This window comes from Scyliorhinus canicula, chromosome 12 (genome assembly GCF_902713615.1).
Source record: "Scyliorhinus canicula chromosome 12, sScyCan1.1, whole genome shotgun sequence".
Taxonomy (NCBI): Eukaryota; Metazoa; Chordata; class Chondrichthyes; order Carcharhiniformes; family Scyliorhinidae; genus Scyliorhinus; species Scyliorhinus canicula.
In genome coordinates, this window is record NC_052157.1 from 159,276,038 (window position 1) to 159,292,619 (window position 16,582).

Below are 16,582 nucleotides of genomic sequence, written 5' to 3' on the forward strand. Positions count from 1 at the left end.
GTATACGTGCATTGTTCTTCTTTGCTTCCCATGTGCAATGCTTTACACTTATCTGCATGAAACTTTATCTGCGATCCTTGTGTGAACAACACCTGATACAGGAATATGGGTGCAGACATGCATGCTCAGATGGCATTATGGCAACAATGTTCAGGATCAGCATAATCAGGCTGAACAATTGCATTGTTTACTTATAGGAGCACTTCATCTGACCCTTTGTGTTTGATAGATGCAATAATTTGTGTGTGCATGAACAGTAAGGGTCATTTACGATTTACATTTAAAAAACGATCATGCCCAGACTCTCTGGCAATTGTTATTTCCATGGCAATGCTTTTAGTAAATAATGCTCATTTTTCTGGCTGTTGTATTTTGTGCACTCATCTACTTGAGGCTAAAGCACCACAAGCCTCAGGAACCTCATTACTCGGGAAGATCCCAGAATAGAACCTTGGCTCAAAAGACCGTAACTTTTCTTTTTTTTAAATAATATGTGTAGGAACAGAGTCAAAAGACCATTAATTAGTTTTAGCAATGAGAAAAAAAATGAATTAAACATGAAAAAAATGGATTGTAATCCTTTGCTCCCCCTTCGGCTTAACAATTACAGACTGGTTTTAGGATTAACATGGGTTACAAAGTACATCTTAAGGTACGATGCTCTCATTAACACACAAAATCCCTTTTAAGCACACAAAATGACTGTGGTAAGACTCACTCCTCACTGAACCCAAGTGAATGTCGGTGGGTTTCTCCTAAACAAAGCCCCGATATGATTCTTATACTGTGAGCCACCTTGTCTCAGTGAACGCCGGCTTTCACACAAGTGACTTCAAATTATACTTTCAAAAGTGACGCATTCATTTCTTCTTTTAACTTATGTTTGTCCTTAGCGGTTTAAATTCCAAAATCCAGGCCAGGTTTTCCAACTGACACTTTTAGACAAAGCTTCTGCTCCACTTTTAACAGTCCAGGACTTTACAACAACCCTTTTAGGATTTCTTTCTCTTGACTGCTGTGCAATCTGCTCACAATTGCTTTAACTCTCAATTCCCAGACTGCATTAAAATTATATCAAATGTTTCATCTACCTCTGAAGTCTGCTGTCCCACTTTAAATCTAGTTGCTGCAATTGTCTCTTTAACTCAGAACACTTTGTTTACGCTTCCTTGAATTCTCTTCCACGATAGTGCTTAATGCTGGGGCCTTGCAAGGCTACATACTTAGCTCCCTACTAAACTCCCTATACACATACAACTGTATGGCAAAATTCCACTCCAACTCCATCTACAAATTTGCTGATGACACGGCTGTCGTGGGTCAGATTCAAACAACGATGAGTCAGAGTACAAGAGGGAGATAGAGAACCTAGCGGCACGGTGTAACGACAACAATCTCTCCCTCAAGGTCAGCAAAACTAAATAGCTGGTCATTGACTTCAGGAATCAAAGTATCATACACGTCCCTGTCTGCATCAATGGTGCCGAGGTGGAGATGGTTAGCAGTTTCAAATTCCTAGGTATGCACATCACCAACAATTTGGCCTGGTCCACTCACGTCGACGCCACAACCAAGAAAGCATAACAGCAACTATACTTACGCAGGAAACTAAGGAAATTCAGCATGTCCACATTGACTCTTATCAATGTTTTTCAGATGCACCATAGAAAGCCTATCCGGCTGCATCACAGTGTGGTATGGGAAGTGCTAGGCCCAAAACAGTAAACTACAGAGACTTATGAACACAGCCCAGTCCATCACGTGAAATTGCCTCCCATCCATTGACTCTGTCTGCACCTCCCGCTGCCTTGGGAAAACGGGCAGCATAATCAAAGACCCCCTCCCACCCGGCTTATTCTCTCTTCCAACCTCTTCCATCGGGCAGGAGATATAAAATGATACTCTTATGGACTGAACTGATCATTAACACATCTTCTCTACTGAGTAGTATTACATTCTGTATGCTTCACCAATGCCTATCTATTTACATTGAGTATTTATGTATGTCCTATATTTTTTCAGGTATGGAACAATCTGTCTGGGCTGTATGCAGAACAATACTTTTCACTGTTCCTTGGTACACGTGACAATAAATCAAATCCAAATCTCCTGAATAATATCTTGATCTCTAACTTCAGTCATCTTAAACGTTCTTTCTCTCCCAATTTCCTGGTTATCTGGATTGTATCTTGTTCCTTAGGAAGCTTGCATCTTTGCAGGTCCCTTGTCCGGTCCAGCTTCTCCTGGCAGAGCTGCGAGCTGTTCACTCCCCAGTGTCCTGTCTCCAACTGCCCACAAATTCAGATAAAATTAACTTAATTAAACTTAAAAGTTTCTCGACCTTACAAGGCCTGTTGCTAAACAATGCCCACATGCTTATGGATTTAATTTATTCTTTACACTTTAGCCCTTTCTAAGCATGATAGAAATACAGTTGGAACTTAATCAACCCCCACACATACAGACACCTTTGTCCAGCATGAATCTAACTATAGATTTTACCCTTCCAGGCTCAGAAATACAAAATTGAACCCACTTAAAACTGTATCTATAGTGATGGAGTACAACTCCCACAGCAGCACAGGGGCTATGCTATGGTCCTGGACCAAAGTTGCCATTACCACTGCCATCCTAATAGTGTCCACCGTGCTACGCTGACATGCATGTGCTATTACCTCAGACTGAATGTGGACAGACACCTCCATCATATGTTCCAATCTGTGGAATGCAGCTGACAACTCTGCCTGATATTCCTGTTTCTGTTGTTGCTGCTCCAACATCTGCATGAAGACCAAGTCCATAGGCTCATTATCTGACTGGGACTCAGCAGAATCCTGGCCTCCAGCAGTCCTCCGCACGAGTGACCTGGGATGTCCCTACCTCAGCCAGTTGTGGATCAGAATCTGTGTTGTGCTCACCAGATTGTGACACAGAGCCTGCCCTAGATCTAGGTCCCACTGTGGAGTGTCTCTCTGTGTTTGTGGAGAGTGTGGGTGAACGCTGAAACGGGTCACCCACAAATGGGTCCTCACCCAAAGAGCGGGATTCTCCGGACGCATCTGCCCGGCGACCGGAGAATCCCGCCCAGGTTAATGGACGTCTCCACTGTCCGTGTCTCACCCGTGGCATTCTTGAGGAGGGTGGGGCAGAACAATCCAGCCCGAAGTGTCAGGGGTTGGATGTGAAAAGCTGGCTCCCAGTGTCCCTGGGGCACCTGGCTGTGCTGCCTATGAAAGAGAGTTGAGATAAGCAATGCATGGCAACGGACTTGAAAACATGACATTGCACTCACAATCTCGCTGACTGAAGGATCAGCTAGTGCAGGGTTCACATTTGGGTGTGTACCGCCGACCTCACCATCGCCAGAGGCACAGTTCTGGTCCTCTCCGGCCAGGTCTACTGCACACTCCTCATACTAGGTGAGGGCCCTGATCTCTGGCATTCCACTACCGGTCTTGGAACTCTCCCTTTTATTATGAGTGAGCTTGGTCTGCATGAAGACAGATGGAGTGTGAGCAGGAGGCATGCCAAAGTATAAGATAAGGATGCCTACCTTGTGTGGGTGCTGAGTAGAGCTGTGCACATGAACTGCACAGAGGATGCGAGTCCAGTTGGAGATCTCAGGCTGTGTGCGGGAAAGTGAGTGGTGATGTCCCTTCTGCGATCTTTGTGGACTGTCATCCTGTGAATGTGTGAGGGGCTTGTGAGAGTGTAAGTTGAGAGGCATGAGAAGGTTGAATTACCCTGATCTGCAGATGATATAATTTGTCTGTTTGCAGGATTCTATGCTGTTCTTCCACAGGCTGAGATGGTACTCTGCCACAGACATCTCTCCCCAAGCCGGGTTGATGCCTGAGTTGGACATCTGTCGCCCATCCCAAAGGTTCCGAAGGTCGCTGCAGGCCTCGACAGCATCCAGGTGACCCAATGAGGCGTCACGAAACTTGTGGCCTGCACTCTTCCTGCTTTGGGGGGCCATATCTCGCCTACAGCAGTCCTGGGCTGCAGACATTAAAAGATCTGTTTGTGGGTGTGGCTTGAATTGGCATCCAGAACAAGAAACAGAGTTAATGTTTCAAATCCAATACAACTATTCTTCGAGTCACACAGTCTCTCTCCACAGATGCTGCTCGACTTGCTGAGTGTTTCCCAGCATATTCTGTTTTGCATTTTAGATTAGCTAAGGCTTTTTTTTAAACTATCAAGCTGAAAGGTGAGTGAGTGAAAGAAGAAAGATTTTCATTTAAAGGGCATTTTAGCGTACCTCAAAACATTTCCTCATTTTGAAAAGTAATGCATGTTGTTATACAGGCAGCCACAACAGCTACTCAACAGAATGCACAATCCTACAAACAGCAATGAGGAGACTGAGTACTTAACGTTTTTATGGGATGGCACTGGCTGAAGCTGGCCAGGCAATGTTCTCAGATTCAGAATGTCCACCTGAACATGGATTCGGAAGCTCACTTTAGCAACTCAGCTTAAGGACAGCAGCTCTGACAATACAGCACTCCCTCGGTACTGCAGTGGAGCATGAGCTTTGATTGTGCCATCAAATCATGGATTTCAGTTCAAACTCGCATCCCGCTGACAGAGGTGAGAAAGTTACCACGGAGCTAAGTTGAAACTGTAATTAACAATACTGAAAAGGAAAAACAAGACAGCTTCTGGAGAGGGTCTCGTTACAGTCTGGAGTGCCAGGCTTTCTCTTTTTGGGCTGGCATGAGGAAAATTGCGGAACTGAAAAAAAGCACAACTAGAATATTACAATGTTTGACCTTGAAGTTCCTCTATACATATCCATCAAAGCAACAAACAGTGGCATTTTTTTTCAGCACCCGCCTTGTTCCACTGTAAATTCGCTTTTGTATCTAATCCCAAGAGCCCATGGTATGTGCCAACTTCAGACACTGCATCTCCTTACTTGACACTATGAGGTCAATTATATTTTCAGTGTGATAACATTAGCATGTATTCGCTAACCTTACAGGAAGTAGATGTCATTTCAGTACATTGTGCTTGTGCTCACAGTACGAGCAGGATCTAAGCCAGGGGTCAGCAATTGTGTGCCGATATCATAATTAGTGCACTTCGTCACCCGCCTATTGACTTACAAAAATACAACGGGGTGTGTTAACAGATAAAATACAAAGGAATCCGAACAAAGTTTGTGTTGGCTTGTTAGGCTATGCAGGAAGTGTCTCCTTATCAGCTGTGAATTAAGAGTTTTCCTTAGTTCGTGTTTCTATAAGGGGCCACACGCGGCCGGGGAGTAGGCAACTGCGAAACCAGACTGAACGTCCACTGTAAGATCCGAAACACACCCTGATAAAGATTTCAACGTCAGATATTGAAACAAGACTGTGCCTTGCACAGGAAAAAGGGACAAACAAGCAGGTTTTTCAAGAGGGGCCATGAGACACAGCAACTTTACAAATTCGGAAGTTCTTAAATAAGATAACACAACCAAAAACTGGGTGAACGTTCCTCAGGTTTATAGACAAGGATCAATTGGTATGTTCGGTATTATGATATATGACAAACAAGTGAAAAGATTGGCAATTAAATTCCAAACAAATAGAACAACACTATAAATACTGAGACTAAGGATGCAATCACACCTCTCAAGTCGGGCGTGACGAGGCCACGTAAATTTCACGAGTGGCCTCTCACGAGATTTACGAAGCTCATTACGCCTCCCAAAATCTAAAGAGATCTTGCAACGCATCGCAATCTGCATATTTAAGAAGTCTCACTACACCAGACTGTCCAACAGGTTTATTTGAAATCACAAGCTTGTCATCAGGTGAAGTGCTCTGAAAGCTTGTGATTCCAAGAGACTGGAGGCCCAGGCCCCGTGGTGATTGGGCTCTGGGCAGGGTGGTACCCTGGCACCCAATTCTACCCGGGCACTGTGGCGCTACCAGTCTGGCACCCTGGCAGTGCCACCCGGGTGCAACCGCAGCAGTGCCTAGGTGGCATCTTGCCTGTGCAGGGGAATCGGACTGGGGGTGCCCTGCCCTTGAGGGGTGGGGTGCAGAGGACCCCCTAATTAGTCATTTGGAGTGTTGTGAGGGAAGGGTCTGCAGATCGGGTACCACTGATCTCTTCCTGCATTGGCAAGCTGAGCTCTTTAGTGCAGGGACTGAGCCTAAGTGCGGCCTTGGTGGGGCGTTCCTTGCTAAGACACAGAAATGAAGCAGAGTCCCTTTTAATAGCGGTTGCTCTCGGCACTGCATACACCGGAAAACACTTGCCTCATTCGCCCGAAACGGGACTCCATTTCAGTTCCATTCAATCAGGCCCGAATATTCTGGACTAGGCATTTCAATTTAGTATGGAATATTTGTACAGAACATAGAACATTGAACATTACAGCGCAGTACAGGCCCTTCGGCCCTCGATGTTGCACCGTCCTGTGAAACCCCTCTAAAGTCCCTCTACACTATTCCCTTATCGTCCATATGTTTATCCAATGACCATTTGAATGCGTTTAGTGTTGGGGAGTCCACTACTGTTGCAGGCAGGGCATTCCACGCCCTTACTACTCTCTGAGTAAAGAACCTACCTCTGACATCTGTCCTATATCTATCTCCCCTCAATTTAAAACTATGTCCCCTCATGCTGGACATCACCATCCGAGGAAAAAGGCTCTCAATGTCCACCCTATCTAATCCTCTGATCATCCTGTATGCCTCAATTAAGTCACCTCTTAACCTTCTTCTCTCTAATGAAAACAGCCTCAAGTCCCTCAGCCTTTCCTCATATGATCTTCCCTCCATACCAGGCAACATCCTTGTAAATCTCTTCTGTACCCTTGCCAATGCTTCCACATCCTTCCTATAATGTGGCGACCAGAACTGCACGCAATACTCCAAATGCGGCCGCACCAGAGTTTTGTACAACTGCAACATGACCTCATGGCTCCGAAACTCAATTCCTCTACCAATAAAAGCTAACACACCGTATACCTTCTTAACAACCCTCTCAACCTGGGTGGCAACTTTCAGGGATCTATGGACATGGACACCGAGATCTCTCTGTTCGTCCACACTACCAAGAATCTTACCATTAGCCCAGTACTCTGTCTTCCTGTTATTCTGCATTAAACTCCATTTGCCACCTCTCAGCCCAGCTCTGCAGCTTATCTCTGTCCCTCTGTAATTTGTAACATCCTTCTACACTGTCCACAACTCCACCGACTTTAGTGTCATCTGCAAATTTACTCACCCATCCTTCTACGCCCTCCTCCAGGTCATTTATAAAAATGACAAACAGCAGTGGCCCCAAAACAGATTATTGTGGTACACCACTAGTAACTGGACACCAGTCAGAACATTTCCCATCAACCACCACCCTTTGTCTTCTATCAGCTAGCCAATTTCTGATCCAAACTGCTAAATCACCCTGAATCCCATGCCTCTGTATTTTCTGCAATAGCCTACCTTGGGGAACCTTATCAAACGCTTTACTGAAATACATATACACCACATCAACTGCTTTACCCTCATCCACCTGTTTGGTCACCTTCTAGAAGAACTCAATTAGGTTTGTGAGGCATGATCTACCCTTCACAAAACCATGTTGACTATCTCTAATCAAATTATTCCTTTCCAGATGATTATACATCCTATCTCTTATAAACCTTTCTAAGAGGCAAATCCTAATGAAGACCATTCAGCCAAAACTACCAACTTGTGGCATCTATCTCAGAAACAGAATTCAAAAGTGCGCCCATTTCAGAGTTAGGGTTCAAATGTCCTGCTTTAGGGACCACACTCCATTGATTGCAACACCAATTGAACTTTAAATGCTGAGCACTCTCTATTTAAAAAGCAACAATTTGAATTCTAATTCAGGAATTAAAAACTGTTCCAGTTTAAAATCTGAGGGTTATAAGTCATTGAATTGTTGCTCAGCGATAGTTCCAACAACATGAGTGGTTCCTGGTCCAACGTGCTTCCATTTTAACATTTTCATTAATTTTCAAAATGTTCCATGGTTCCATTCCTCCCTATGCAATGCCCTCCAGCCCGACAAACCTTTAAAATCTCCAATACTGGATTCTTATGCATTCCTGATTTATTTTCTCACTGGTGACTGTGCTTTCAGCTGCCTAAGGCCTAAGCTCTGGAATCTCCTCACTTGATCTCCGCACTTATCTCACCTCCTTTGGGAGACTCCTTAAAACCTACCTCTTTGACCAAGCTTTTGAATCATCTGCCCTAACAACTCCTCACGCAGTCCACTATCAACTTCTGACTAATTACCCGCCTGTGATGCTAAGAGCCTAACACCCAGTGTTCAATCTTAAATAATGCAGACACTGTGGAATGCTGGACAGAGATGTTAACAGCATAGTGATGTTTCAGATACCACCTGCATATTAACTGCATGCAAGCACTTTGTGTTCCTCTAAACTATGGAGTTGAACACAAGGAGCTCTAATTCTCACTTGAGTGTTATGTACGCTGCCACCCAGTGAAAGGTCGATGCTATGTCCATCTGATGCCTCATTTCCACAGGAAAAGTGATCAAGGTGTTGCTCTTTGCAAACACAGCAGTTGTCGATTGTTTCATACATGTAAGCAGTACAGATTGGTCGGTCTATAGGTTCACTTTTATAGTGCCCTAGAAGGATCTGGTAGCATGGAAGTAATGCTGCGGTAGTCTTGTTGTTACAGGAAGAGCAGATCTCCTTAAGGTAGTGTCTGCCGACCACCCTGCAGCAGATGGTCCAATTCTGTGATAACTTTTCTTGTAAATGAAGACAGTAAGAAGTCTTACAACAACAGGTTAAAGTCCAACAGGTTTGTTTCAAATCACTAGCTTTTGGAGCACTGCTCCTTCCTCAGGTGAACGAAGAGGTATGTTCCAGAAACATATATATAGACAAAGTCAAAGATGCAAGACAATGTTTAGAATGCGAGCATTTGCAGGTAAATAAGTCTTTACTGATCCAGAGATGGGGGTAACCCCAGGTTAAAGAGGTGTGAATTGTCTCAAGCCAAGACAATTGGTAGGATTGCGCAAGCCCAGGCCAGATGGTGGGGGTGAATGTAATGCGACATGAATCCCAGGTCCCGGTTGAGGCCATACTCATGTGTGCAGAACATGGCTGTAAGTTTCTGCTCGACGATTTTGCGTTGCCGCGCGTCCTGAAGGCCGCCTTGGAGAACGCTTACCCAGAGATCAGAGGCTGAATGCCCTTGACTGCTGAAATGTTCCCCGACTGGAAGGGAACTTTTCTGTCTGGCAATTGTTGCACGATGTCCGTTCATCCATTGTCGCAGCGTCTGCATGGTCTCGCCAATGTACCACGCTTCGGGACATCCTTTCCTGCAGCGTATGAGGTAGACAACGTTGGCCGAGTCGCACGAGTATGTACCGCGTACCTGGTGGGTGGTGTTCTCACGTGTAATAGTGGTACCCATGTCGATGATCTGGCATGTCTTGCAGAGATTGCCATAGCAGGGTTCTGTGGTGTCGTGGTCGCTGTTCTGAAGGCTGGGTAGTTTGCTGCAAACAATGGTTTGTTTGAGGTTGCGCGGTTGTTTGAAGGCAAGTAGTGGGGGTGTAGGGATGACCTTAGCAAGAAGTTCATCTTCATCGAGGACGTGTTGAAGGCTGCGAAGAAGATGTCGTAGTTTCTCCGCTCTGGGGAAGTACTGGATGACGAAGGGTACTCTGTCGGTTGTGTCCCATGTTTGTCTTCTGAGGAGGTCGGTGCAGTTTTTTGCTGTGGCGCGTTGGAACTGTTGATCGATGAGTCGAGCGCCATATCCTGTTCGTACGAGGGCATCTTTCAGCGTCTGTAGATGTCTGTTACGCTCCTACTCGTCTGAGCAGATACTGTGTATATGGAGGGCTTGTCCATATGGGATGGCTTCTTTAATGTTTTTCGGGTGGAAGCTGGAGAAATGGAGCATCGTGGGGTTATCTGTGGGCTTGCAGTAAAGCGAATTGCTGAGGTGACCATCCGTGATGGAGATGAGTGTGTCCAAGAATGCAACCGATTTTGGAGAGTAGTCCATGGTGAGTCTGATGGTGGGATGGAACATATTGATGTCATCGTGTAGTCGTTTCAGTGATTCTTCGCCGTGGGTCCAAAGGAACAAAACGTCATCCATGTACCTGGTGTATAACATAGGTTGGAGGTCCTGTGCGGTGAGGAAGTCTTATTCAAACTTGTGCACGAAGATGTTGGCATATTGAGGTGCGAATCTGGTCCCCATGGCTGTTCCATGCATCTGGATGAAAAACTTATTGTCGAAGGTGAAGACGTTGTGATCCAGAATGAAGTGGATGAGTTGCAGAACTACGTCTGGAGTTGTCGGTGTTGAGTACTGAGGCTGTTGCAGCAATGTCGTCGTCATGGGGGAATCTGGTGTAGAGTGCAGAGACTTCCATTGTGACGAGGAATGTTCCTGGTTCAACTGGTCCATGGATGCTGAGTTTCTGCAGGAAGTCCGTTGTGTCGCCACAGAAGCTGGGCGTTCCTTGAACGATGGGTTTCAAGATGCCCTCGATGTAGCCAGAGATGTTCTCACACAGGGTGCCATTGCCTGATACGATAGGACAGCCTGATGTATTGGCCTTGTGTATTTTCGGGAGGCAATAGAGATCTCCTACGTGGGATGAGAGCATGTAGGGTGCTCTGAAGGTCTGGATCCAAGGTCTTGATCAGTCTGTTGAGTTGGCGGGTGTGTTCCTTGGTCAGATCTGCGGGTAACTGTCTGCAGTGTTCCTGGTTGTTGAGTTATCGGTACACCTCTTTGCAGTAGTCCATTCTGTTCAGTAAGGTGGCCCCTCCTTTGTTTGCTGGTTTGATGACGATGTTGCGGTTGGTCTTGTGAGCGCGGATGGCGTTGCGTTGTGCTTGGGTGACGTTCGGGACTGTCTTGTGAATGCGACTGATGAATCTGGCATTGATGCGACTCCTGACGGCTTGAGCATACATGTCGAGCCTAGGGCAGCGGCTTTCCGGAGGGGTCCAATTCGACTCTTTCCTCTTCGGTTGCCGCACTGCAGATCTCTCGGTCTGCTGTTCCGGTTCATTGTTTGACTCATTGGGTTCGCTGTCGGCCTTTTGTGGTCTGTGGAAGAATTCCCGGAGCCTCATTCACCTGATGAATTCCTCCATGTCTGCCGCGAGACTGATGGGGTCCATTTTGGTTAGTGGTGCAGAAATTGAGCCGTCTGCTGAGGACTTCGATTTCATCTGGTTGAAGGGTGTAGTCCGACAAGTCGACAATAGATTTCCCTGTATTGTTTTCTACTGTGGTACCGGGGGAGGCTTGGTTGCTGCTGGTATTGATGCCTAGTTTCTCAAGCTTCCTGTTCTTGGTGTGCATATATGTGGCGTAGTATCGCTGTCTCATCTGTTTGGTGGTCTTCCAAAGCTGGTCTGCTGCGTCCTGAGCGCAAGTTGAGAATATGGACTCTATCTTGGTTTCCAGGTTGCGGCGTCTGTTGTAGAGCTGGTGTACGAGGTGGTTGAGGAGTGTGAGAGAGGTGCGACGACGGAGTCTCTCAGCGTAGTCTGCGTTGTAGGTTGACTTGAGTGGGTTTGTGATCTGTAGCCCTTTCGGGATCTTGTCTGCTTTCTTGCATCTTTGTAGAAACTTAATGACAGTGCCTATATACGCGATCTTCTTGGAGATGCTCATTACCTGCAAATGCTTGCTTTCAAAGCATTGTCTTGCATCATTGACTTTGTCTATATATATGTTTCTGGAATATGCCTCTTCATTCACCTGAGGAAGGAGCAGTGCTCCGATAGCTAGTGATTCAAAACAAACCTGTTGGACTTTAACCTGGTGTTGTAAGACTTCTTACTGTGCTCACCCCAGTCCAACACCAGCATCTCCACATCTTGTAAATGAAGGCAGTGAAAACAAATCTCTGAATTGCGCAGCCACGAGTGGAGGGTTGTAAAAACACAAGTCCTAAAGTATTAACAGGTGTGCAGAAATTATTTGTTTCGCAAAATGAAATGAAAATCGCTTATTGTCACGAGTAGGCTTCAAATGAAGTTACTGTGAAAAGCCCCGAGTCGCCACATTCCGGCGCCTGTTCGGGGAGGCTGTTACGGGAATTGAACCGTGCTGCTGGCCTTGCTTTGGTCTGCTTTCAAAGCCAGCGATTAGCCCTGTGAGCTAAACAGCCCCAAACCGTGCAGGATGATTAAAACTCTCAGAGGCTACCAATCTGCATCACTTTGAACAGTGTGGTTGAAATGATACATTGATGGAGTTGGATAATGAAAGAAGGGAGGAGCATAGGCATTGGCAAGTGCCTGGAGGGCCGAATGGCATGTTTCTGTGCAGTTAATACTGTGTAAACTAAACATACAGCAAAAACCAAGAATAATTAGGTAAAATAAAAATACTAAGAGAGAAAAATGTGGAAAGAATTGCATGGAACATAATGTGCCAAAAACTAGTGCCAAGTAATTGTAGATATATATGTCGAACAATAGTCTCCCTGTAGCTCAGCTCCCGGGATTATCGATATGCCTATTCCACATGTGCAGGTTGGAAAGAGCCTCACCTGAAGTTGTGAAATGGTAATTTAAATGGTAGTGAGGCTCACACTTGCCCACAGAAAAGTCTACTTCTGGCCCCAAAAATAACACATTGCAAAAAGCCCCCTTGTTCTGGTTTGCACAGTCTCAAATCAATTCAGCAACATTTCACATAATCAAATGAATTATAGGAAAGAATCAATGTGGAACCAGTAAGCTATCACTCACAGAGGGTACAAAGCATAACACATTTCATTTGTTATCAGAAGTATTTGTTCTCTAGCCAATTGTGCTTTGGAAATGTCTGCTTGGTGTGGATCTGATAGTAAAGGTATGAAGCAGATCTGGAACTGGCAGGCTGATTGTTAAGAAAGGATTACAGCAGCTTTAATGTAATCTCTTGCTTTAAGAAAAATGAACTGATACTCACTGTGAAGTGGTGACCCAGAGGGGCTGCTTGAGAGACCAGTCACTGGACTGCAGCGCCCGCCTTGTTTGGTCGACAGCTCCTGTTCAATATCTTCCAGCCCAGCACTCTTCTGGAATCGACTCATGCGATTCACCACACGAGGGGACATGTGCGTTCGCACAGAGGGTTGCCCACCATAAGGATTTACTGGAAACACATGCGAGGTACCCCGGAGTGTGCTGATTACCACCCAGCGACAGTCCTGGCTGAAGCAAATATCTTGCACCTGGAACACAGGTATGGAAATACAGACTCACAGTAATGTAGCTGAATCTTACGTGTACTCTGAAATGATTGAACAAGCCATTCAATTGTATCAAACTACAACAGATACCTTGACATGCAATAAAACCACAATCTGGTGAGCACTACACTGCTGCTGGTGCACATCAGTAAAACGTCTTACAACACCAGGTTAAAGTCCAACAGGTTTGTTTCAAACACGAGCTTTCGGAGCACAGCTCCTTCCTCAGGTGAATGGAGAGGTATGTTCCAGAAACATTTATATAGACAAAGTCAGAGATGCTGGACAATGCTTGGAATGCGAGCATTTGCAGGTAATCAAATCATTACAGATCCAGGGAGAGGGATAATCACAGGTTAAAGAGGTGTGAATTGTCTCAAGCCAGAACAGTTGGTAAGATTTTGCAAGTCCAGACCAGATGGTGGGGGGTGGATGTAATGCAACATGAATCCAAGATCCCTGTTGAGGCCGCACTCATGCGTGCGGAACATGCGTGCACATCAGGTGGAGGCAGAAATCCCCAGACGAGACAGCAGTCGGAAATCTGCTGGAGCCCAGCACCCAGTCTGATGCTGAGCCTATAGAAGAGGTATTCACGGAGCTGATGGAGACGTTAGGTTGTGGTCAGGGCATTCAAAGGGAGATGTCAGTGTCACTCCAGCAGATCCATAGCCACTTGGAGGAGTCTCAGAGGTTAGGGGCGCAGGAGATGACGGCGGCATCACTTGACACAGGCCAACACTGCTAGCCTGGTGCATGATGCAGTACCATTAGTGGAGGTATCCAAGGCGTTGCGCAGGAGGTGACGGCATGAGGGTCTCGACAGAATGTCTGCCTCGCTGGGGATGTCACCCAGTACCAAGGTGAGTTGAGTTTCTGCAAGACATGTCCCGCTCAGATGGGAATGGCCGAGGCGCTGTGCAGTTTGTCCCAGTCACAGGTGGACATTGCTGAGGTGATGCAGAGCGTGGCCAAGTCACTGAGGAGCATCGCTGAGGGCGTCGATACAATCGTGCCAACCAAGAGGAGCCGCCAGGGCGGGCAGAGTCAAATGATGCAGGGGCAACCATGGCTCGAATCAGCTGCCCCTCAGTCCCATGGTGAACCCGACAGCCCTTTGGGTACCGAGCGGGATAGGGACCCCACAGTGCCAACCCAGAGACCTTTCTCATGGAATGGGGATAACGGCCACCAACTTCCCAAAGTTCCACCCCTCTGATGAGGCCGCGTCTCACAGCTAGCACACGGGACAGGGCGGCATGGCTGTGAGCCAGGGCTCTATGGCCCCAGAGTTCCCAGAGGACGCCCGTTGGGGCATCGAAGGCCACGGAACGAGGTAAGCGGCTGGCTGCCTCCATCTCTGATGTGCATCCTAGGGACACACCTTGACACAGCGATAAAGCTTGGAAGGCAAAGCACATCGTGGATCACTGAGGGAACCAGGGGAGGGTGTTGGCGTGGTGGGCAGGGGGGATGGGTGGCATCATCGGGAGAGTGGGGAATTGTTACACACAATAAACACCCTTGTGCACAACCAGTATGACGCCTCTGTCACTTTCTTTCAAAATGCGGGCCCACCTCCAAACCCTTGGCCCACCTCTCCAGGCAACCCCTCCCTCCCTGCGGCACTCACCCACCCTCCGGCCATGGACATATCCCCAGAGCTGTATCCCATCCCCTGGGTGTTCTGATGTTGGCTGCTGCATATGAGGTGGTGCTAGGCAATGACTCCCACATGCTACATGGCCTGCCCACCCACAGGAATCCAGTTGGGTTGTGTGAAGTGCTCACTTTTTCTTTTATTTTCTTTTATAAATTTAGAGTACCCAATTTTTTTTCCAATTAAGGGTCAATTTAGCGCGGCCAATCCACCTATCCTACAGATCTTTGGGTTGTGGGGGCGAAACCCACGCAAATACGGGGAGAATGTGCAAACTGCACACGGACAGTGATCCAGAGCCAGGATCGAACCTGGGATCTCAGTGCCGTGAGGCAGCAGTGCTAACCACTGCGCCACCGTGCTGCCCTGTGAAGTGCTCACTTAACCACGATTGCCAATCCCTTATTAGCAACAGCCTTCAGCTGCATGGTCAGAGGCCTCGGCTATCAGTGGGGGTTATTGGTGGTCAGTGGGGCAGACAGGCAGGGACAAGGGTTGCCCTCGGAACGGGTACACGTGATCCAGGGGTTGGCATGGTGGTGCATTGAGTGTTTTGCCCCCTTTGCCCGCCCCCCTCCAGCACCTTCCCTCACCTTCCCATGGCGGCCCACTGCTGCGGAGGGACCCCCACCCCCAGCCGAGGGTCCCCCAACCCCGCCGTGCACTGGGGTGGCAGGCCCAACACCTCCAGGCTTGTCCCCTGTGAGCAAAGATGCCTTCTCACCTCCTTGGGTCCCCGCAGCAGCCCTTCCGCCAGGTTCACGTTTTTCAGGAGTACTAATCAGCACCAGTGTGACCACTTGCTGGGGAAGCCGCTAAATGACGGGAGGACATTGGATATGGGGTGGCTCTCGTTAACTGTGTGGAAATGGGGCTTCAGTGGTGATAATTGGTTTCTCGCCTCCCTACGGCGAGATCCCGATTTCGCCTACGGGAGGGGGCCGGTGCATTGTAAACTGTTTGGTGCCTGGCGCAGTTCTCGCTTTTAGCTTCTCTATTAACCTCATTTCACTCGAGCGAGAGTGCAACGAGGTGAGAGAATCGAGTCCATAATCTATCAAAAACACAACACAGTCCAAGCACTGTCATTTTTACCCCCTTTTCTCACCCCTTAACACCCCCACTCCCTTCCAAACCTCCCCTCCCTCCTACCCCCTACCAGCTGGTGACAAACAAATCCTTGAATAGGGACACAAGAATATCCTCCATATTACAGAGGGCCCATACTCTGACCCTCTGAGAGCGATCTTAAAACTCCACCACATCCTCCAACCATGCTAGCACTCTCGGCGGCTCCACTGTCCTCCATCACAGTAGAATTTGCCGCCGGGCAATCAGAGTGGCGAAGGACATAATTTGGCCCATCACCCCTCCAATATCTCTGACACTCCAAAGATCGCCACCAGCAGGGACGGCGGCATCCTCACCCCCACGATCTTCAACGGTACTCAAAAATTGCGGTCCAAAACCCCACTAATCTTGGACATGACCAAAACATGTGGACATGATTTGCTGGTCCCTCTCCACATATCGCGCATTTATCCTCTACCGCTGAGAAGAAACCGCTGTAATGTGAGCGTTCCTTTAAGAAAGTTTTTTTTGTCTTATCCCATGGCTTCAGTAATGTCATTTTTGTGGGTGGAGCTCAGCTGTGGCTGTGAGTTTTACTTTTGCTTTTGATTT

At 47.2% G+C, this 16,582-nt stretch overlaps 1 protein-coding gene across 3 annotated transcripts in view; it reads right to left on the reverse strand.

Moving 5' to 3' along the window:
* bcas3 (BCAS3 microtubule associated cell migration factor) overlaps positions 1–16,582 on the reverse strand; it is a 1,085,633-nt gene that overhangs the window by 659,407 nt on the left and 409,644 nt on the right. For all 3 annotated transcript variants that reach the window (XM_038814687.1, XM_038814685.1, XM_038814686.1), the window contains exon 15: positions 12,957–13,221. In XM_038814687.1, the coding sequence (XP_038670615.1) occupies positions 12,957–13,221 (265 nt within the window). The remainder of the gene's footprint in view (positions 1–12,956; positions 13,222–16,582) is intronic.